The sequence below is a fragment of the Chiloscyllium plagiosum genome, unplaced genomic scaffold (genome assembly GCF_037043375.1).
Source record: "Chiloscyllium plagiosum isolate Xiang-an unplaced genomic scaffold, Cpla_swu_hap1 HiC_scaffold_2, whole genome shotgun sequence".
In the NCBI taxonomy this organism is placed as follows: domain Eukaryota; kingdom Metazoa; phylum Chordata; class Chondrichthyes; order Orectolobiformes; family Hemiscylliidae; genus Chiloscyllium; species Chiloscyllium plagiosum.
Genome location: NW_028270140.1, coordinates 106,657,237 through 106,680,706, shown reverse-complemented (window position 1 = coordinate 106,680,706; position 23,470 = coordinate 106,657,237). Strand labels below are relative to the sequence as shown.

Below are 23,470 nucleotides of genomic sequence, written 5' to 3'. Positions count from 1 at the left end.
ATTTATGACAAAGGTTTACAGTATAATACTGAAATATGTACGCTTCCCTTTTCATCTTGGAAAAGGGAAGCGAAATGTACATGAGGTCCAGGCAGCTAAGAACAGAACGGGCCCTGGAGGAATATTGGGTGAGTAGGACCTGTCTTAAACAAGGAATCAAGCGGGCTAAAAGGGGTCATGAAATAGCTTTAGTGAGCAGAATTAAGGAGAAACCCAAAGCCTTTTAGTCTTTATATAAGTAGTAAGCGGATAACGAGAGAAAGGATTGGTCCACTAAAGGATAATGAAGGAAGGCTGTGTGTCAAACCTGAGCGAATGGGTGAGATTGAATGATTACTTTGCATCAGTGTTCAGTGAGGAGAGGGACATGATGAATGTTGAGATTAGAGATAGAAGTTTGATTAGTCTGGATTGCATTGACATAAGTAGGGAAGATGTGTTGGGTAGGCTAGAGGTTATTATTAATCTGGGTGCCACTTCTATTTTCCTCAAACTGTCAACCCCACAACCGCCACCTCCCACCCCCAAATAGTACCTAAAATGGTATACTGGTTTGCAAGAGGGTTAGCCACAGGTGAGTACTGCATTGCCTTCCTACCTCTCCTGACAATCACCCATCTATCTGACTGAACCTGCAATGTGACCATCTCACTAAAATCTACTAACCATCGTACTCTGTGCCTCCTGTATGCTTCTGAGAGATGCCAACCGCCTTTCCAGCCGATCCAAATGTTCTGATGAGATGGTCCAAACACACCTCCTGCAGACTTAAGTCTCCAGGGACAGTCTACTGTTCCCTAATCTCCCACATCTGACAGGTGGAGTATGCCATAATTCCCTGTTAAAAGACTGGTCTAAAAAGACGTACACTTTTCTCAAATCCAGTGTGTCTAGACTGATTGCTGCTGACACAGAGAATTTAAAGCTTATATATTATAACGTGTAAAAGAGGTTCTAAAAAAAGTTTTTAAGAAAACTACCCTTCCCTTACACAGTTTTTAACTATACAAAAGAAAACAATTAATATTTAAATTATTTAGCTCACTTCATTCTTCCTCCGAAATGCATTATTTCATACCTTTTAATCTCAGCCTTATCCACAGTTAATATCCTCTTTTGCTACTATTCATCACTGTTTGCTAATTTCCAAGTTCTACAACATCTGTAACCTCTGAAAGTATGTCACATATATCCAGGTCATTAATCAATTCTTTAAAAAATGTGATTTGAATAATACTCTTGCTGTTCAGTTTTAGGTCCAAACCTCAGGAATGACATTGGTTTTAAATGGGGTACAGTACAGATTCACCAGGTAAACCCAGAGCTTAAAGGGTTAAAGTGGCAGCTGACTTAATCAATGTAATCAAAATGGTGGGGGAATTCCAGGACCAGAATGCATGGCATGGTATGTAAACTTAAAGGAAGTACAAGTTTGTAGACTCTTCACTCAAAGGGTATTGGTGTTAGACAATCCAGCCATATGAGGCAGGCTGGAGTAAATGGTTTTTCTTCCTTTGAAAATTAGGCACGAGCCCAATGATCCTGCAAAACTCAGGTTAATGAGGGGTACTAGTGAATGAGACCAAAGCTGAGGCTAATTTATTTACTCATTTATACTTGGCTTGAAATAAACAATGAGAAATACATTGTGCACAGGTATTTCAATTTTTATTCTAAAATTTATGATAAATTCCAGAAGAATAAAATTCTGTTACAAACCTTTAAGAAAATACAACAGGTGTAAATACTGGAAATTCATTTTTTAAACAGCTACAATTTTGTTTATAATGTCAACAATTTAGAATCATCTGATTTTGTTCACAATTATGATCTCCAGTTTAATTACAGAATAACCACTACTTTACAACACTGAATAGTTCAACACTAAATATCCACATGCTCTCAACTGTGGTAATTTAACAGTCAATAAATACATTTTTACATTAAAACTTAATTTCAGGCAATGAAATTCCTTTATATGAATAGATGAGATTAAGACTTTTATGTTGTGACATTCAGAATATTATTAAGCATTTAAAAAGAAAACAATATTCTGGAGTACTAACTGCATGGTTGCATCTAATATCAATAAAATGCTTTATGTAAGGGCATCATTCTTTAAACTGCTTAAGGTGTTTTATTTTATTTCTCATGTTAATGCTTGGCAGAATTGCTGTTTAATAACTGACGTGTTTTTGGGCTTGAAAATAACTGGATCGCAACAAAATTACAAAAATTTTACGAAAGGAAGACATTGGTCAATAAACAACAAATATGCTGTTTAGGACTAAAATATAAATCCACGTTTCAATTATAGATGCTACATATTATCAATTGACCCAGGCAAAAATTCTGCTTATTTGAAATTAATTTTGTCAGTTACCTTTATATTATCAATTCCCATAACATTGGAAGGCAAGTGTTAACTGCTTTTTTCTTTAGTTGAATATGATATTTCTAACATGATGCAATTTCCCCAGACACTTTTGAACATAATTGTTTCATGTCTGCACTGCACTCCATGTATTAGAAGTTTGTGGTCAGGTGACAGTCACATGAACATTAGAATTCACATGCTCAAGGGCCTCCTCTGAGGCCATTTTTGTCCTTTCCATAGAATTAATTCCATAGCTATACTTTGGCTCTTGCTGTGAAGGCTGAGTTACAGGTAGATTTGTTGATTCCACAGTAGAATGATGGCTTGTTTCAACCTTTACAAGGACTTCATAGTAGAGTAGATAAAACACAGGTGTAACAATTCCAACTACCAACATTATCATCACTGCATTCCACCAGCGCATGCCCCAGTCAGCTCCATAATGTGGATCTTTCCGCGGTAATATTTTTCGATCTGCCGCTTGATAAAATGGTTGTGTAGTTAAAGAAGAAACAACCTCATTTAAATGCTCCTTAGTGGTATCATTTGACTTCACTATTCTTTCTATGTCTTTATCAACTTCCCGGAGAAAGTTATCAGCGTTTTCACTTGAAGAGGAATCTTCACCTGTATTGGAGTCCTGAAACTGTGCATTAGACTCCAAGGCAGGACGTGAAACTAGTCTTGATTTGGCGGGACTGTGCGTGTCACCCAACAAAGTGATCTTTTTCACAGGAATCTTTACAGATCTGAGAGCAAAAAAGTCTTGGTCTTTGATCAGATTATTAACCCTCTTGATATCTGCAACCTGAAAAGTAAATTTGATGTTTAGCAAGAAAAACTGTATTCATGTTATTCTTTCTGAAAGCTTTATACAGCATAGCCATATTTTACTTTACCATCAATAAATGCATGACATTAGATTGTAATTCTAATACCAAACTTGGTAGCCACCTCAAAGTGTATTTCAATCTCATCAGTTCTGTGCCTGCAATTTGACCTCCCAATATCTTCCTGGACTTGTAATCTCAGATTTTTCTACTTTACATTCCTAACATTAATAAAAATCTCTTTCATTGATATCACAATTAAAACAATCAGAAGGTAAAATCTTTTTTAACCGTACCACCAATTTCTGGTTGATGAGACAGCATGACTTGTTGAAATTTGTTTTTTTTTTGACTTGAGGACTAGGGATTTCTGGGAGACAGTTGGGTATATCGTTGAATGAAGGTAAGGGTTACAAGGAGCAATAGGGCAGCAAGTAATTTTAGAAAACAGAACAAGAAGAAATGGGTTTACGGTGAGATACTTTCAGTGAAAGGAGCCCCCTAAAATAAGCAGATTAGTGGTACTGTGCACAGTGTATTCCAGTCACAAACATGAATCACAACTTTAAAAAGGCCAATTATTTTGGTAAGAGAGTAGAACAGGCTGAGTCTAAAACATATGGCAGAGTAAATTTTGGAAACAAATTTAAGAACAAATTAAATATTCAAAAAAAACCCCAGAAATCACATGACACCAAGTTACAATCCAACAGGTTACCTGGAATTGCAAGCTTTCGAAGCACTGCTCCTGTTGGACTATAACCTGGTGTTGTGTGACTTCTGACCTTTTCCTCAGTCCAATCATATCATATATTCAACTGTGAATCATTCAGGAGGTTAAAGATAGTATTAGATTAAAAGAGGCTTCTAAAGTGGCAAAAACTAGTAGGAAGTCTGAGGATTAAGAGTGTTTTAGAAATCAGCAAAGAGCTTGAAAACAAAAAAAAACTCAATTTCTCTCTGAAGAGCCTACTAAGCAATGGTGTTACATCAACTGCTGACAAATACTCAAACATAAAGGAATCAAACCGATCATCTGGACTCTATGCAGGTACCAGAAACCACACTACCACTAACCCTGGATAAGTGCTATCCCACCAGCAGGACAGACCCAGCAGAGGTGGCAGAATAGTAAGTATAAAGTCAGAAGGAAGTTACTCTGGGAGCCCTTAACATTAATCCATGACAGATTGAAGTTTCACGGCATTAGGTCAAACGTAAGTAAGTAAATCTCTGCTGAGTTTTTTGTACTGTCCCACCTCAGTTGATGAATCAATACTTTTCTACGATGAAGGTAGCACGGATGGTGGCAAGGGCACAGAATGCACTGTGGGTTGTGGATGTCAATGTCCATAACCAAAAGCACTTTGACAGCACCACTAATGACTGACCTGGTACAGACCTAAAGGTCATTGCTGCTAGAATCAGTCTGTGACAGGTAATGAGGGAACCAAAAAGAGGAAAAAAGATACTTAAGGACCAGGTCTTCACTGCCGGCCTCAAATGCATCTGTTTGGTAAGAGTGTCTTCACACAGCTCTTTTGAAGACCATTGTAGCTCAAGAAGGCCGCTTAACTCCATCATCACCATTTCAAAAACAACTAGGATAAGCTCTAAATGCTGCGCCAGCCACCCATGCCAACATTCTGAGAATGAATTAAAAAAAAACTTCTGTTCAAGAAAGGAGGGAAAGAAGATAGGCAACAACAGGCGAGTAGTCTGACATCAGGAGTGTGCTGGAATCTGTTATTTAGGAAGTTTGGGTATGACTAGATCAAGTTAACATACTTTTTTATGCAAGAGAGATATTGTTTGAAAAATTAATTTGAATATTTAGAGGATATAATATTTATCCCAAATTTAATAATTTTGGTTCAGTGTAATATTGAAGGAAGGATATACTTGCATTGTAGTCAGCACTATGAATGTTCACCAGATTAGACCTTGAAATATGAGAGGCTGAATAAACTGGGACTGTTACGCCTTAAAACGGCAGTGCTCGGACCCGACGTAGTGCACCAGTTGGAGGACGCTCAGGTGTGCGATGGGATCCCGTCCGCGCTCACCCCAGCCCGGACGGAATTTCACATTGGCCCCAAGGTCCCGTACTTCCCGCGGGAGCCTGTGCCCCACAACCTGAGCCGCCTCCGGAATTTTAATTTTGCTCCCTTTCAGGACGTAAAACGGCGGGCCCTGTATCGACTGCTGCTGCACACCGTCCACCTCTTCTCCCTCATCCACCGTCCAGACACGCCTTGGCGTGCCCATTTGCCACCGAGCGGTGGGGATCCCCAGTGGAGGGCTCTCTACGCGAGAGTCCTCCCCCTTTCGGGGATCTGGGGTGGAGGGTGCTGCACGCAGCGGTCCCCTGCAAACGCAGATTGCGGTGGTTCATGGACTCCCAGCCCAACTGCTTGTTCTGTGGCGCTGTGAAGTCCATGGACCACGTGTATATTGGGTGTGGGCGTTTGCACTCCCTTTTTGATTTTCTGAAAAACCTTCTCCTCTGTTTTTGGCTGCACTTCAGTCCCACGCTCCTGATCTTTGGGCACCCGGTACAGAGGAGGGAGGGCAGGTCTGAAGACCTCCTCGTGAGTCTCCTCCTGGGCCTGGCCAAACTGGCCATAAACAGGTCCAGGCAGCGAGCCGCGGAGGGGTCGTTAAGGTCGACTGCCTGCCCCTCTTCCGCGGTTACGTTAGAGCCCGGGTGTCCTTGGAGAAGGAGCACGCGGTTTCCACCAACACCCTGGAGTTGTTCAGGGAGAGGTGGGCACCGCAGGGAGTGGAGTGCATTATTTCCCCATCCAACTCTATTTTGATTTAATCCCTGCCCTCCCCTTCACTGTTTGATCACACAGCATTGCCCTTTGTGAAGGGTACTGCTTGTCTCTGGCCACTCGGGTGTTTCCTTTCTTCCTGGTGGTGGAAATTGAATAAAGATTCGTACACCTTGTGTCTCTCACTGTGTCTCACAAAAAAACTTTTTAAAAAACTGGCACTGTTTTCTTCTGAAATTTAGAAAACGAGGTGATCTGATTGAAATCCACAAAGTTCTGAAGGGGCATGACCGGGTAAACGCAGGGGTTGTTTCTCCTGTCTGGGGAAATAAAACCAGAGGTAGTATCAAGATAAGGTTTGATTATTTAGGACTGAGACAAAGATAAATTTCTTCACTAGGAGGACTGTGAATCATTGGAACGGTCTACCTCTGAGGGTCTGTGGATGTTTGATCATGAGTGTATTTAAACCTGAGATTGATATGATTACTACTCTTGTGTGGAATCAAGGGATATGGGAAAGAGGTGGGAAATGGCGTTAAAGCTATGATTACGCTGACTCGCAGAGAAGGCTCAATGGGCACTGTGCTTTCAAGGTTACAAGGTTTTTACTCCGTTGGATAACACTAAGCAATATTATCCTCTCTGACATTATTGTACTGCCAATTAATCAGCCTATAAACTTGCATTTTTGGCAGTTTAAATACTTGATAAATTTGAAACCAGAACATTTCTTTATCAGAATACAGACAAAACAGGCTATGCACTTGACAAACTCATTAAGTTTTGTTGAGCTTTGAAAATACTCAACTTGTAACAATTTTACCAAATACCATTATACACATAAAAAGACCAGTTACTTTTTGTCACAGCAAACACAACTTTGCATGCTTAATATAGTTTCATTTCAAACTATTTAAAATGCACATTTAACAAACAACATTGAATTACAAGCATAACACGTCACACTTGCAAATCTGACAGTAATGTATGCTGGGATCAAGATTAGCTGAAAGAAGCCATGGAAAAGGAAAATGGGAGCATGAATTTTAACTAGTGAATCCAACCTAAATATAGTTCTGGGCACCTTATTATAGAAAATAAAATTGTAAAATACACAAGGATACAATACAGATGTATGAGGATGATATATAGACGCGAAAGTATTTTGATCAAAGATTCAAAACATAAAACTTTATTCAGGAAAGTATAGAAAGATAAAGGAGGATTTCAAAGTATATTTCCTGGTCAGTGGTTCAATAGCTCAAGGGTATGAATTTTACTTTCCTTTCTTTCAGGAAATGGATGATGGTCCCAAGACTATGTTTAATAGCAATCTGTTTTCACATTGGAATTCTGATGATCTTAGTGGTGACAGTACTTTCTGCCATTTTTGCCTGGTCTGACAGACCCACTCTAAACTGGTCGGAAACAACTGTATTTAACTTAAATAAAGGGAATTGCAACAAAATGTGGATAGAGTTAGCTATAGTAAATTGAATGGATAGATTAGCAGAAATGGCAGTAAGCAAGCAGTGGCAGACTTTTAAGGAGGTAATTCATGATTCTCAGCAAAAATACATTCCAGTAAGGAGGAAAGATTCTCAGAGAGGGATAAACCAACCATTGCTAACTGAGGAAGTCAAGAGGAACATTAAGTTGAAAAAAAAGCATATAATAAAGGCCAAAGTCAGTGATAGCCCCCAAAGACTGGAATAAATTCAGAATCGAGCAAAGGAGGACTAACAAGATAATGAAGTAAATTAGTGAAAGTAAATTATGAGCACAATCTAGCAAGAAATATAAAACCTGACAATAAGAGTATAGTTAAATTTATAAAAAGAAAAAGACAAGTTAAAGTGAACGTTAGAAAATTATTCTAGGGAGACTGTTCTGAGGAACAAGGAAATGGCAAATAAATTAAACAAATATTTTCCATCAATGTTTAGAGTGGAAGATATTTTGAACACTCCAGGATAACACTGAAGGATATGGAACAGGAATTAAGTACTGCGTTGATTGTAAGGATGTCAGCCAGGTGGACCTCGTCGAATAGGAGTTCCCTGATTGAGGATTTTAATCTGGTCCAATCAGAGAGCCCTGGCTGATAGATATAAACATGAATGTTTCGCTTGTCACTGGCCACTCGGGTGTTTCCTTTCTTCCTGGTGATGGAAATTGAATAAAGATTCGCACACCTTGTGTCTTTCACTGTGTCTCACACCTGCACACACACACCATGGGTGCTGGGGAAAAAATAAGCACTACCACGCTTAGGTGGTAGTGTGGGGGTTAATAAAAAAAAGAAGAAAAAAAAGAAAAAAGAAAAAAAGAGAGGAAAAAAAAATAAACATTAATGTTTCGCTTGTCACTGGCCACTCGGGTGTTTCCTTTCTTCCTGGTGATGGAAATTGAATAAAGATTCGCACACCTTGTGTACGCTTGCAATAGAGAGTAGTGGAGAAACCATCAATTTCTCAACTGGGGCATCAAGAAAAAGGAGCTCATTTGACTGCTTTATTTCAGAAATGAATTTGAGTGCAAGGTGGGCCTATTAAGACCTGTAAGGAAATTCCTACACGCAACTATCAATTCAGATATAGCAAACATATCTACATAATTGGAAACATACCAAAGTAGTGGGCCAGCTATCCTTTCTCAAATAATGACTATCCTGATTAGATAATGAAGTTATTATTTTAAAAATTACTACAGAGTAAATTCAAGGCAATCAGGTGAAGTCAACATTGTTTTCTGAAAAGGAAATGTGTTTAACCAATCAATTGAAGTTTTTTTTAAGGCTGTGTGTGATGGATAAAGAGAAATTGGTGTTTGTACTTTATTTAGATTTCCAGAAGGCAGTTGAGAAAGTGCCTCATCCAAGGTAACTGTAGACAATAAAACTCAGTGTAGGGAACAATATATTCACATGGATACAGGATTGGCTGACTAACAGAAAATAGAAAGTACGCATAAAAAGCCTTCTTCAGGTTGCCAAGATGTAACAAGTGGTGACCCACAGGGATCAGTGCTGAGACCACAATTGTTTACAAGTTGTATAAATGATTTGGATGAAGGGACGGAAGGACTGGTTGCCAAATTTGGTGATGATATAAAGACAGGTAGAAAAGCATGAAGAGGACACAAGGAGACTATGAAAATGTATAGTCAAGTTAAGTGAATGGGCAAAAATCTAGCTCGCCGAGAATATTGTGGAAAAAGGTAGAATTGTCCAGTTTTGCAGAAAGAAGAAAAAACCGATGAGAAATTGCAGAACCATGAGATGTAGATGGGTGTTCCTGTGCATGAACCACAAAAGTTTTGAATGCAAGCACTTAGGAAATGTAATAACATGTTATAACGTATCATGATGGGAATTGAACACAAAAGTAGGTTACACTCAGTTCTCCAGGACACAAGGGAGTCCATACTTGGAGTACAGTGCACAGTATTAGTCACCTGACTAACATCATTATGTAGTCCCAATTGTGATTTTTCTTCTTACGCTTTCCCATTATTTCTATCCAAATAGTCATCGAATGCCATTTTGAAGGCCTCAATTGAACTTGCCTCCACCACATTTCCAAGCCATGTATTCTAAATCCTAATCATTCCGCAGTGTAAGAAAGCTTTTCCTTGTATTACCTCTGCTTCTTTTGCACATCAGTTTAAAACTATGCCCTCTCCTTGTTCCTTTTCCGAATGAGAACAGTTGCTCACTATCTACTCAATCCATTCAACTCATGATTTTGAAAATAGATATCAAATCTCCTCAGAGCTGCCTTCTCTCTTGTAAGAACAGTCACAACTCTTCAATCTATCCTATAACTGAAGTTTTTCATTCCTGGAACTATTCCTCGAACTGCTTCCAAGCTTTTCCAATGGATTTACAGCTTTCCTGTTTAGTGGCATCCACAAGTATACATCCTGCAACAAGGGAGGTCTAATACGAGCTGAGGTTTCATACACATTCAACATACCTACTTCCTCTTGTACTCTTATTAATAATGCTGAGGAAACCTCCTGCCACCTTCAATGATCTCTGTACATATTCACTCAGGTCCCTCCACTTGTGCACCTCTTTTATAAATGGATCTCTTATTTTATATTGCCTTTCAATGTTCTTCCTTCCGAAGTGTATCACTTTACACTTCTCGGAATTGAACTTCATTAGTCACCTATCTGCCCACTACAGCAATTCCTTTTGGAGTTCCACAATGCCCTCTTCTCAGTTTACAATTCTTTCAAGTTTCGAGTCATCTGTAAACGTTGAAACTGTCTCCTGCACACTAAGATCCAGATCATTAACATATATCAGGAAAGGTTAGTCTTCTAATACAGAAACCCTGGAAAAGTCCACTACAAAATTTTTTCCAGTTCAAAAAATATCTACTTACCATTACATTCTGTTTTCTATCACACAGCCAATTTTACATTCATTTGCCCATAACCCTTGTATGGCATGATCTATAACGTTATCATAAATCTGCTGTGTGGCACTATACCAAATGTCTGATGGGATTCTGAAAGAGTTTTAACAGGATAGATATGGGGAGAGGATGCTTTCTCTTATAGGACAAGCTAAAACTAGGGGTCACTGTGTAAAAATAAGGAGGAGTCCATTTAAAACAACGATAATGCAAAATGTTTTCTCTCTCAAGTAATGAATCATTTGAAATCTCGTCCTGAAAAGGTGATGGAGGCACAGTCCTTTAATAATTTTAAGACTGAGGTAGATAAATTTCAGTTAAGCAAGAGGATGAAAGTTTTATCAGAGTAGGCAGGAATGACAATGTGAGATTATAATCAGATCAGCCATTGTTAATTTAATGGCAGAACAAGCTGGAAGGGCTGACTGGCTTATTCCTGGATAAAAACCAGAAGAGTTGTGTGACTCTTTGTCAGATTGCTCCACTGATGCTGCCAAACCTGAACTTTTCCAGCAATTTCTGATTTTGTTTGAGGCTTACTCCTGTTCCTTGTGTGGATATTCGTACCATTTCTCAGTATACATTATGCAAATTAAGGAACAGGCCTAACGCCATCACTTTTACTACTGAAAAGTATCCAGTCTATGTCAGATTTCCCAAGAAGTGTAAGACATCTCAAGCATTTGACTAACAGGTGAAGTTGGTAGCTTCATGCTACTACTACGTACTAGACACATGAGTTGTGTTTGCTACTAAAAAGATGCAACTGTCAAGCAAAAATGGCATTCTACCTATCAAATAAATAGGGTCATATAGCAGGAAAACAAATCCTCCAGTCCAACTTCTCTGTGCCAACCAGATATCCCAATTTGACCTGATTCCATTTGCCAGCATTGGGCCCATATCCCTTTAAACCCTTCCTATTCCTATACATATCCAGATACCTTTTAAATTGTACTGGCTTCCAGCATTACCTCTTGCAACTTGTTCCACCCTCTGCATGAAAACGTTAACCCTTAGGTCCTTATTAAACCTTTCCTCTCTTACCTTAAACCTATGCCCTCTAGTTTTGGGCACACTCCTACCCTCGGGAAAAGACCTTGATTATTCATTTTTTCCATGCCCACAATGATTTTAAAACCTCTGATGCTTCATGTAAAAAGTCCCAGACTATTCAGTCTCATCCTATAACTCAAACTCTCCAGTTCCAGCAACATCTTTGAAAATCTTTTCTGCACCCTCTAAAGTTTAACAATATCCTTCCTATAGAGTGACCAGAATGGTACACAGTGTTCTAAAAGTGGCCTCACCAATGCTCTTTTTAGCAACAACATGACATTCCAACTCCGATACTCAACGTTTGTACCTATGAAAGCAAGTATGCCAAGCGCCTTCTTGACCACACTGTCTACCTCTGACTCCACTTTCAAGGAACTACGCAAATGCGCCACTAGCTCTCTGTTTGTCAACATTCCCTATGGCCCTACCTTTTACCTGCCCTGGTTTGCCTTACCAAAATGCAACATCTCACATTTATCCAAATTATCCATCTTCCAGCTGATTAGCCCATCTGAATAATCCCCATACATGCATTTCACTATCAGAGTGCTACTAACAATTCAGACCAAGTGCCTGGAAGATTGACACTTTGGAGGTTCGCAATAAGCAAACTCTCACCAACCAGCCTACAATTGTCAAGCTTAAAAAATTATTCAGCATTCCATGTAATTCCACAAATGGGCAACGTTTGCTAAATAATCCAGAATGCACAAAGAATTACAATAACAATTTAGGATTGTCAGTCAGTCAGACTCACAATGTGACGTACCTTCATATATTAATACACAGTGCCCTGTAATTTTCATCAATGAAAAGAACTCAGGTACACAGTGTGCTTGTTTCATCTCAACAAAATGGGTGACAACCATTCTTATGTTCGTTTCTCAGGGCAATACCCAGACCAAAGTCAAACTGCTTTACTCAAAATTTAGACAAAGCTTGACAGTTAACTGTAAGTCATCACTTAATAGGTGTACTTTCCATGGCAACAACTCTCCCTATCTGAATCCGCTTAACAATCAGTTAGCACTTTCCTCTCACACAGTAAAAATGTTGTTTTTCCTTTACATTGGTTTCTTGTGAATTATTCTGATCACTGCAAGATGAAAAGTTTAGACAAAATGTGTTTTTTCTCAGCAATACTCAAGCTCTATAAAATCAAACAAAATTAAATCATATGGATGTGAAACTAACACTAACAATCAACGGGGCTTGCTGTGCTGAAGCGTATTATGATTCTGTAAAGTTATCAAGAGTGCCAAACTATGAATTGAAAAACTCTAATTTTTATTTATCCCAACTGAACATTTTGAATGGGTGATGAATCAAAAATGTAAAATTTATTTAGTCTTCTTCATATTATCCTATTTAAGACTGTTTTAAACAGACAGCCAAAAAGTAGTTTATGCAAATGAATTCATACAAATCTTTCCCATATTTTGAGGCATCGATTTAGTCTTGGAAAGACAGAAAAATGTCTGTTTTCGACTTCCTAAAGTAGTAGTCTCAACAACATAATGAAATGTATGATAGTTTGTAAAGTATAAAAACACTGCACTGCAATACTCAAATTTGGAACCCATTTCTGTACTTCCATCATAATCTGCAAATCTAACTTAATTCGGCAGTTGAAATCATCAAGAAGTGCTCTGCAGTTAAGTTAGCCACGTTGCACAACTGCTAGAACAAATTTTCCACAATAGATTTTTTGCTGTATTTGACACTGTTATTCTTGCATTCCCTTCAGTTTTGGCACTGCTACATCAATCCATTACTTTATAGTAGTTTAACACCAGAGTGTTCTGTGCCTTTACTCCCACATCTATATCTTCAAACATATTTTCTACCTAGTTTTTCTTATTATTCCTTCCACCTCTTCTTGTAATAGTCTTTTACATTACTGCTGAAATCATCACTTACAGTACAACAGTATTGCAAGGCAAGTGCATTCAAGGTGTCGCCCTCTTGAATTTCCCAGATCAAATACACAATATCATCCAACCGATCTTTAGATGTTGTTCTTCGTATTTTCTCCTTTCCTCTTGGTCTCAGCTCAAAACATTCTGTATCCTCTTCCGAAAGTTCATTTTCTGAAGGTGTGCCACTGGCAAATACGTAAACATTGTTTCCCAGTGCTGGCTGAATAGTAGCCGGCAAGAAACGAGCTTGACTTCTCCCTGCCATGGTCAACTGGAAAGAAATTTAACCTAATTAGTCTAAAACTGCATCAAGAAAAGCAAGCAAATAATTTTAACAAGTGAAGTCACATGAGGAAGGCCAGTAAATCCTTTCCCTTCTCTGATTCAGGGGTGCTGATGTCTATGTGAAATCCAACTGCTATGCTGGCTAAGAACAACACAAACAAGTGCTAAAATCTAAAAATAAAGAACTGTAGGTGCTAGAACTCTGAGACAACAACATGAAGTGCTGAAGAAACTCAGGTCCAGCTACATCAGTAAAAAGAACAAAAGTGATTAAATCTAATTGGGCTTGTTTTCAATGACTAAACCTACAGATAGGGTGAATAGACAAGGTCTTCTCACAAGGTAGGAGAGCCCAAAACCTGACAGCATAGGTTTAAGGCGAATGGGGAAACATTTAAAAGGGACCTAAGCAGTAACTTTTTCACACAGAGGGTAGTGCGTGTGTGGAATGAGCTGCTAGAGGAAGTGATGGAGGCTGGTACAATAACAACATTTAAAAGGCATCTGGATGGGTACATGAATAGGAAGGTTTTAAGAGTTATGGGCCAAATGCTGGCAAATGGGATTAGATTAATTTAGGATTTCTGATCGGTATGGATGTTGTGGACCAAAGGGTCTGTATCCATACTGTACAATTCTATGACTCTATAACATGTCTTAAAAATACAGGTTACCACTTAGGCAACCAACAGTTGGAATCGTCAATACATTTTTGTGTATAATAGTATTTTGAGTTCAAACAAATGGTTAGGATCCAGAATAGTTAATTGTATGGAACTAATAACCCAAGATTTACACAATCATAAAGAAATGGGGAGGAGCCACAGTCAAACTCCTGGAACTTGCCATCTCAGTGACAAATGAAATTATTTATCACTTTATCTTGAAATAATCTTGATATCCTCTGCCAGCACTCAATCTTCTCATTTCAAGAGAAAAAGTTCCATCTTCTCAATTTTGTTTTTAATTGTATCCTCTTAGATTTCTAAAATCTTGGTGAGTTTGCATTCTACATTTTAAATTGTTTACTGACATTTCCCTAAGTCCTATGTGAAAATATCCTTGAACCACAGTTACAACTAGGTTCATCTACCAGTAAAACATTAAATTTCTATTTTTCTAATCCATACCTCTAGCTATAAAACCAGAGATGCTATTTTGACTTTGTTATGGTTGTATTAGCATGATGCTTATAATGTCTAGATTATGTCCAAAGCACTGTACATTACCTATTAGTCCATTGAACTGCACCATATCGGAATTAAGCATATAATCTACGTCTCACCTCTCATTAGTTTCTGGTTGCAAATCTTGTTCATTTTACTTACTGACGGCTTTTGATGGCTGTCACTCTAATATAGCACTATACTGAAACATTAAGATCTTCATAGAATCATACAATCTCTACAGTGTGGAAACAGGCCCTTTGGCCTAGCAAGTCCAAACTCACCAATCCTCTGGTAAGTAACCCACCCCAACCCATTCCCCTACCCATTATTCTAGATCTACCCCTGACTAATGCACCTAACCTCTACATCCCTGAACATCACGGGCAATTTAGCATGGCCAATTCACCTAACCTGCACATCTTTGGATTGTGGGAGGAAACCAGAGTACCCGGAGGAAACCCACACAGACACACTGAGAATGTGCAAACATTACATAGACAGTCGCCCAAGGTTGGAATTGAACCTGGGTCCATAGCACTGTGAGGCAGCAGTGCTAACCATTCAGCCACCGTGCCGCTTCCTTGGGGAGAGTCCAGTCTCTGACCTTACCCCAACATCCAAAGCCCCAACCCACCGGGCAAAAGACTACAAGGCACAGAAACAGAAGTCACCCAATAGATCCATTTCTCCGTCCTTCAGTGAAATAATGGCAGATCTGATAAACCTCAATTACACTTTCCTGCCTTTCACCATAATCCTTGATTCATCTACTGATTAAAAAATTGCCTAATGCCACCTTGAACATACTTAATGCTACTGCTGCTACAGCCCTCTGCAGTGAAGAATTCCATATATTCATCACATTCAGAAGAAATTCCTCCTCATCTCTGTTCTAACTGGGTGTCTCCTTACTCTGAAGTTATGTCTTCGGATCCTAGAATTCATAAGCTAATCCCTCCATACATGGAATGAATTTTATTTGGACTCTCCAAAACCAATAACTAGTGCCTTGTACAGTTTTAGTAAGACTTCACTATTTTTATACTCCATTCTTTTTGACATAAAGACCAACATTCCATTTGTTTTTCTCACTGCCTGCTGAATTTAAATGCTGGTTTTTAAAATTAGTTATTAACAAGGATTCCCAAATCCCTCTATGTTGTAGCAATCTGTAGTCTTTCTTCACTTAGATAATATTCAACTCCCCTCTTCCTCCTGCCAAAGTATATAACATCAGTTTCCCACATGATATTCTATCTGCCAAGTTTCTGCCTATTCTCTGAATCTTTCTATATTGCTCTGTCGACTCTTTGTGTCCTGCTCATCTCTTGCCTTCCCACCTATCTTTGTATGATAGCCAAGTTTCGAGATGGCACATTCACTTCTCTGATCTAAGTCATTAATGTATTGTTATTAATTGGGGGCCCAACACTCATTCCTGAAGAAGGGCTTATGCCCAAAACGTCGATTCTCCTGTTCCTTGGATGCTGCCTGACCTGCTGCGCTTTTCCACCAACACATTTTCAGCGGGCCCAACACTCATCCTTGTTAAAAAAAATTGAAAGAACTGTGGTGCTGTAAATCAGAAACAAAAGTAGAAATTGCTGGAAAAGCTCAGCAGGTCTGACAGCACCTGTGAAGATAAATTAGAGTTAAATGTTTCAGTTTGAGTTCTGAGGAAGGGTCACCTAATCATAAATGCTAACTCCAATTTCTCTCCACAAATGCTGCCAGAACTGCTGCACACCACTAGTTAGAGCCTGAATATGTACCCCTTATCCCAATAGTCTACTAACAGTTAGTCAATCCTGTAACTATGTTAATATATTCCCTCAAACACCATTTATATTATTAAATAGCTTTATGAGATGTACCTTATCAAATACTTGGAAATCCAAATCTTTGGCACCCATCTATTGTATTTGTTACCACCTCAAAAAAAATTGTCAGGTGTCATTTCCCCTTCATGATGCCATGATGAATCTGCTTGATCATATTATGTGTTTCTAAATGCTCTGCTATTACATCCTTTATTATATAAACTAAAATTATCCCAATAACAGGTGTTAAGCTAATTGCCTACAGTTATCCTTATTCTGTTTCCCTGTTATTTTCAATAAGTATGTCCCATTGATAGATTTTTGGGCCTTTTCCAGATTTTCAAGATGCTTAAACATACAGTTCATACAGCACAGAAAAAGGTCCATTGTCTCAACATATCTATGCTAACCAACAGACACCAAACTACTCTAATCCCATTTACCCACACTTGGTCCAAATCCTACTGCGCCTTGGCATTTTAAGTGCTCTTCCATCCAGATACTTCTCAAATTTTGTCAGAATAGCAGCCTCTTCAGCAAAATTTGTCACCTCACCTTATACCCACTGGTCTTAGACACGCCTGCCATGGGGAAAAGATGCCTCTCGTAATTTTGCAAAACTCGAAGATCCCCCATCGCACCCTGCCCCCTCAAACCGTACTCCAAATAAAATAAACCGAATCAAGTCAGTTTCTCCTCATAACTGTAAAATAAGAACAGCACATCCACTATCTCTGTGTCTACTTCCCTAGATTTCCGAGGATCACATCCAGAACTCTCATGAGCCTGTGGCCATACTAATTCTCCAGTGACAGCCGCTGTCCCCTCTTGGGAGGCTCTGTCCTCTCCCCCAGCCACCCCGGGGGGCGTTGGCGATGCGGAGGTCGGGGCTCTCTCCCTCGCCCCATCTCCCGGGGGGAAAGGGGGTAGCTGCTGCCTCCTGCAGGGGTGGCCTGACGCCGGGGACTCACCTGTTCTCTCTGCCAGCTTCATGTCTTCACCGAGCCGAGCCGAGCCACGTCGCCGGGTGATGGCGGAGGGCGCCCGGCATCGCCGAGAGTCTCTCCCCACAAGGGCCGGGGCCGGGGCCGGGGCCGAGGCCGAGGCCGGAGCCGGAGCCGGTACTCGGACAGTCCTTGATACTGGAAGCCTACTCTCCGCCTCCACAGTCTCGGTCCCTCTTTCCGTCCTTCCCCACTCTTTCCCTCACAGTCTCCCTCTCCCTCTCCCTCTCTCTGGACTGTGATCCTCAAACTGCCAGATCAGCCAAACTGTGAGATCTCGCGATGGTAACAGCGAGAAGTCAGTGTCTTGGATTGGGGATGTTGGGTTATTGGGGTTATAACAATATTGGGTTGGGAATGTTGGGTTATTGGGGTTATGACAATATTAGATTGTGGATGTTGGGGATATTGGATTTATTACAATATTGGGATTGCAGATATTGGGTTATTGGGGTTATTACAATATTGGGATTGCGGATCTTGGGTTATTGAGGTGATTACAATATTGGGATTGGGGATATTGGGTTGTTACAATATTGGGATTGTGGATATTGGGTTATTAGGGTTATTACAATATTGGGACTGGGGATATTGGGTTATTGGGGTTATTACAATATTGGAATTGCGGATATTGGGTTATTGAGGTGTTTACAATATTGGGATTGGGGATGTGGAGTTATTGGGGTTATTACAATATTGGGATTGGAGATATTGGGTTATTGGGTTTATTACAATATTGGGATTGCGGATATTGGGTTATTGGGGTTATTACAATATTGGGATTGCGGATATGGCCTATTGGGGTTATTACAATATTGGATTGGGGAAGTTGGATTATTGGGGTTATTACAATACTGGGATTGCGGATATTGGGTTGTTGGGGTGTTTTAAAAAATTCTCAAGGTCAGGTTCGTAGGAGAGTAGTCTGACACAGAACAAACGACCAAGAGGCGAGTCTGCTAGAATATGGGCATTTTATTCCCCGCAGCGTCGCCACAACCAGGTCTCATACAACGGGTCTGGCTTATACTCACTCTACATGTTACCGGAACTGGGAGCCGTCAGTTCTCGTAGAGCGGTTGCCAACAACCCACGCTCGGCGGTTAAACGTAACCCCGGAGCAGACTCCCGGGTCTGGCTTATACTCACTCTGCATGTTACCGGAACTGGGAGCCGTCAGTTCTCGTAGAGCGGTTGCCAACAACCCACGCTCGGCGGTTAAACGTAACCCCGGAGCAGACTCCCGGGTCTGGCTTATACTCACTCTACATGTTACCGGAACTGGGAGCCGTCAGTTCTCGTAGAGCGGTTGCCAACAACCCACGCTCGGCGGTTAAACGTAACCCCGGAGCAGACTCACCGAACTGGAGACTTTTCCAGCTGATATACTCTTTTCCAGATATAAACATTCATGTGAACAGCAGAGCAAGGCTAAAAAACACATTCCATTCTGGTTACATACAGATAAGAAGATTCACACGGGGAGGTGTGTAATAAGATTCACACGGGACTAAGCAACACCTCCATTCCGGTTAGATTCACACATGTATTGGGACATAATTTTTAACCGTTTCACCACATTCCACTGCTTGGCCCAATACATGTGTTACATTATGATTCACACATGTATTGGGACATAATTTTACACCACATTCCACTGCTTGGCCCAATACATGTGTTACATTATGCTTAATTCAGTTCAATTCGTTTCAGTTAATTTCAGTTCAGTCAATTCAGTGTAGTTCAATTCAGCTCAGTTCAGGTCTGTTCAGTTCAATTCAATTGTGTTCAATTCAGTTCCGTCCATTTCAATTCAATTTACTCAGTTCCATTTTGTTCCGTTCAATTTGATTCACTTCAGTTCCACTCAGTTCAGTTCAGTTCAATCCCATTCAATTCTGTTAACTCCGCTTCAGCTTTTTGGACATGCCCACATCCTCCGCTGTACCCCAGGCAAGGGGTTCTTCGGCAGGATTGGGATCCTCTCTCAAACAAACTGCCACGTACATGCCCACATCCATGCCATCCCGGGACGGTCGGGACCTCCACAGTTTGTTCTTCTGGTTTCTTAGTCTTTTTCCAAAACATTGTTCTGTATCAAAATCTCTCCTCAATTGCGATTGACCCTGCTCGCAGCGCCAAATGTTTTAAAAAATTCTCAAGGTCAGGTTCGTAGGAGAGTAGTCTGACACAGAACAAACGACCAAGAGGCGAGTCTGCTAGAATATGGGCATTTTATTCCCCGCAGCGTCGCCACAACCAGGTCTCATACAACGGGTCTGGCTTATACTCACTCTACATGTTACCGGAACTGGGAGCCGTCAGTTCTCGTAGAGCGGTTGCCAACAACCCACGCTCGGCGGTTAAACGTAACCCCGGAGCAGACTCACCGAACTGGAGACTTTTCCAGCTGATATACTCTTTTCCAGATATAAACATTCATGTGAACAGCAGAGCAAGGCTAAAAAACACATTCCATTCTGGGTACATACAGATAAGAAGATTCACACGGGGAGGTGTGTAATAAGATTCACACGGGACTAAGCAACACCTCCATTCCGGTTAGATTCACACATGTATTGGGACATAATTTTTAACCGTTTCACCACATGGGGTTATTACAATATTGGGATTGTGGATATTGTGTTATTAGGGTTATTACAATATTGGGATTGCGGATATTGGGTTATTGGGGTTATTACAATATTGGGATTGCAGATGTAGGCTTATTGGGGTATTACAATATTGGGATTGCGGATATTGGGTCATTACAATATTGGAATTGCGGATATTGGGTTATTGAGATGTTTACAATATTGGGATTGGGGATGTGGGATTATTGGGGTTATTACAATATTGGGATTGGAGATATTGGGTTATTGGGGTTATTACAATATTGGGATTGCGGATATTGGGTTATTGGGGTTATTACAATATTGGGATTGCGGATATTGGGCTATTGGGGTTATTACAATATTGGATTGGGGAAGTTGGATTATTGGGGTTATGACAATACTGGGATTGCGGATATTGGGTTATTGAGATGATTACAATATTGGGATTGGGGATGTTGGGTTATTGGGGTTATTACAATATTGGGATTGGGGATGTTGGGTTATTGGGGTGATTACAATATTGGGATTGCGGATATTGGGTTATTGAGGTGATTACAATATTGGGATTGGGGATGTTGGTTATTGCGGCTATTACAATATTGGGATTGGGGATGTTGGATAATTGAGGTTATTATAATATTGGGTTTTTCGGTTCTTGGTGTTATTACAATATTGGGATTGCGGATATTGGGTTATTGAGGTTATTACAATATTGGGAATATGGATATTAGGTTATTGGGGTTATTAAAATATTAGGATTGCGGATATTGGGTTGTTGGGGTTATTACAATATTGGGATTGCGGATATTGGGTTATTGGATTTATTACAATATTGGAATTGTGGATAGTGGGTTATTAGGGTTATTACAATATTGGGATTGAGGATATTGCGTTGTTGGGGTTATTACAATATTGGGATTGCGGATATTGGGTTATTGAGGTCATTACAATATTGGGAATGCTGATATTAGGTTACTGGGGTTATTAAAATATTGGGATTGCAGATATTGGGTTATTGGGGTTATTACAATATTGGGATTGGGGATGTAGGCTTATTGGGGTTATTACAATATTGGGATTGCGGATATTGGGTCATTGGGGTTATTACAATATTGGGTTTGCGGATACTGGGTTATTGTGGTGTTTACAATATTGGGATTAGGGAGGTGGGGTTATTGGGGTTATTACATTATTGAGATTGGAGATATTGGGTTATTGGGGTTATTACAATATTGGGATTGCGGATATTGGGCTATTGGGGTTATTACAATATTGGATTGGGGAAGTTGGATTATTGGGGTTATTACAAGACTGGGATTGCGGATATTGGGTTATTGAGGTGATTACAATATTGGGATTGGGGATGTTTGTTTATTGGGGTTATTACAATATTGGGATTGCGGATGTTGGGTTATTGGGGTTATTACAATATTGGGATGGGGATGTTGGGTTATTGGGGTTATTACAATATTGGGATTGGGGATTTTGGGTGATTGGGGTTATTACAATATTGGGATTGGGGATGTTGGGTTATTGCAGTTATTACAATATTGTGATTCGGGATGTTGCATAAATGAGGTTATTACAATATTGGGATTGTTCGGTTATTGGAGTTATTACAATATTGGGATTGCAGATATTGGGTTATTGGGGTTATTACAATATTGGGATTGCGGATCTTGGGTTATTGAGGTGATTACAATATTGGGATTGGGGATATTGGGTTATTACAATATTGGGATTTGGGATGTTGGGTTATTGTGGTTGTTACAATATTGGGATTGTGGATATTGGGTTATTAGGGTTATTACAATATTGGGACTGGGGATATTAGGTTATTGGGGTTATTACAATATTGGAATTGCGGATATTGGGTTATTGAGGTGTTTACAATATTGGGATTGGGGATGTGGAGTTATTGGGGTTATTACAATATTGGGATTGGAGATATTGGGTTATTGGGTTTATTAGAATATTGGGATTGTGGATATTGGGTTATTGGGGTTATTACAATATTGGGATTGCGGATATTGGGCTATTGGGGTTATTACAATATTGGATTGGGGAAGTTGGATTGTTGGGGTTATTACAATAGTGGGATTGCGGATATTGGGTTATTGAGGTGATTACAATATTGGGATTGGGGATGTTGGGTTATTGGGGTGATTACAATATTGGGATTGCGGATATTGGGTTATTGGGGTTATTACAATATTGGGGATGTTGGGTGATTGTGGTTATTACAATATTGGGATTGCGGATAATGGGTTATTGGGGTTATTCCAATATTGGGATTGCAGTTATTGGGGTTATTACAATATTGGGATTGCGGATATTGAGTTATTGAGGTTATTACTATTTTGGGATTGGGGATATTGGGTTATTGGGGTTATTACAATATTGGGATTGGGGATGTTGGGTTATTGGGGTGATTACAATATTGGGATTGCGGATATTGGGTTATTGAGGTTATTACAATATTGGGAATGTGGATATTAGGTTATTGGGGTTATTAAAATATTAGGATTGTGGATATTGGGTTGTTGGGGTTATTACAATATTGGGATTGTGGATATTGTGGTATTAGGGTTATTACAATATTGGGACTGGGGATATTGGGTTATTGGGGTTATTACAATATTGGAATTGCGGATATTGGGTTATTGAGGTGTTTACAATATTGGGATTGGGGATGTGGAGTTATTGGGGTTATTACAATATTGGGATTGGAGATATTGGGTTATTGGGTTTATTAGAATATTGGGATTGTGGATATTGGGTTATTGGGGTTATTACAATATTGGGATTGCGGATATTGGGCTATTGGGGTTATTACAATATTGGATTGGGGAAGTTGGATTGTTGGGGTTATTACAATAGTGGGATTGCGGATATTGGGTTATTGAGGTGATTACAATATTGGGATTGGGGATGTTGGGTTATTGGGGTGATTACAATATTGGGATTGCGGATATTGGGTTATTGGGGTTATTACAATATTGGGGATGTTGGGTGATTGTGGTTATTACAATATTGGGATTGCGGATAATGGGTTATTGGGGTTATTCCAATATTGGGATTGCAGTTATTGGGGTTATTACAATATTGGGATTGCGGATATTGAGTTATTGAGGTTATTACTATTTTGGGATTGGGGATATTGGGTTATTGGGGTTATTACAATA

At 39.7% G+C, this 23,470-nt stretch overlaps 1 protein-coding gene across 1 annotated transcript; it reads right to left on the bottom strand.

Annotated features, from left to right (window-relative positions):
* Nucleotides 1-1,646: 1,646 nt before the first annotated feature.
* Nucleotides 1,647-17,894, bottom strand: lysmd3 (LysM, putative peptidoglycan-binding, domain containing 3). The gene is made up of 3 exons (XM_087999364.1): nucleotides 17,638-17,894; nucleotides 13,394-13,663; nucleotides 1,647-3,185 (listed from the first exon to the last, which is right to left on the bottom strand). Exons 2-3 carry the CDS (start codon nucleotides 13,655-13,657, stop codon nucleotides 2,541-2,543), a joined length of 909 nt encoding a protein of 302 aa, XP_087855490.1. The 5' UTR covers nucleotides 13,658-13,663; nucleotides 17,638-17,894; the 3' UTR covers nucleotides 1,647-2,540.
* Nucleotides 17,895-23,470: the final 5,576 nt, after the last annotated feature.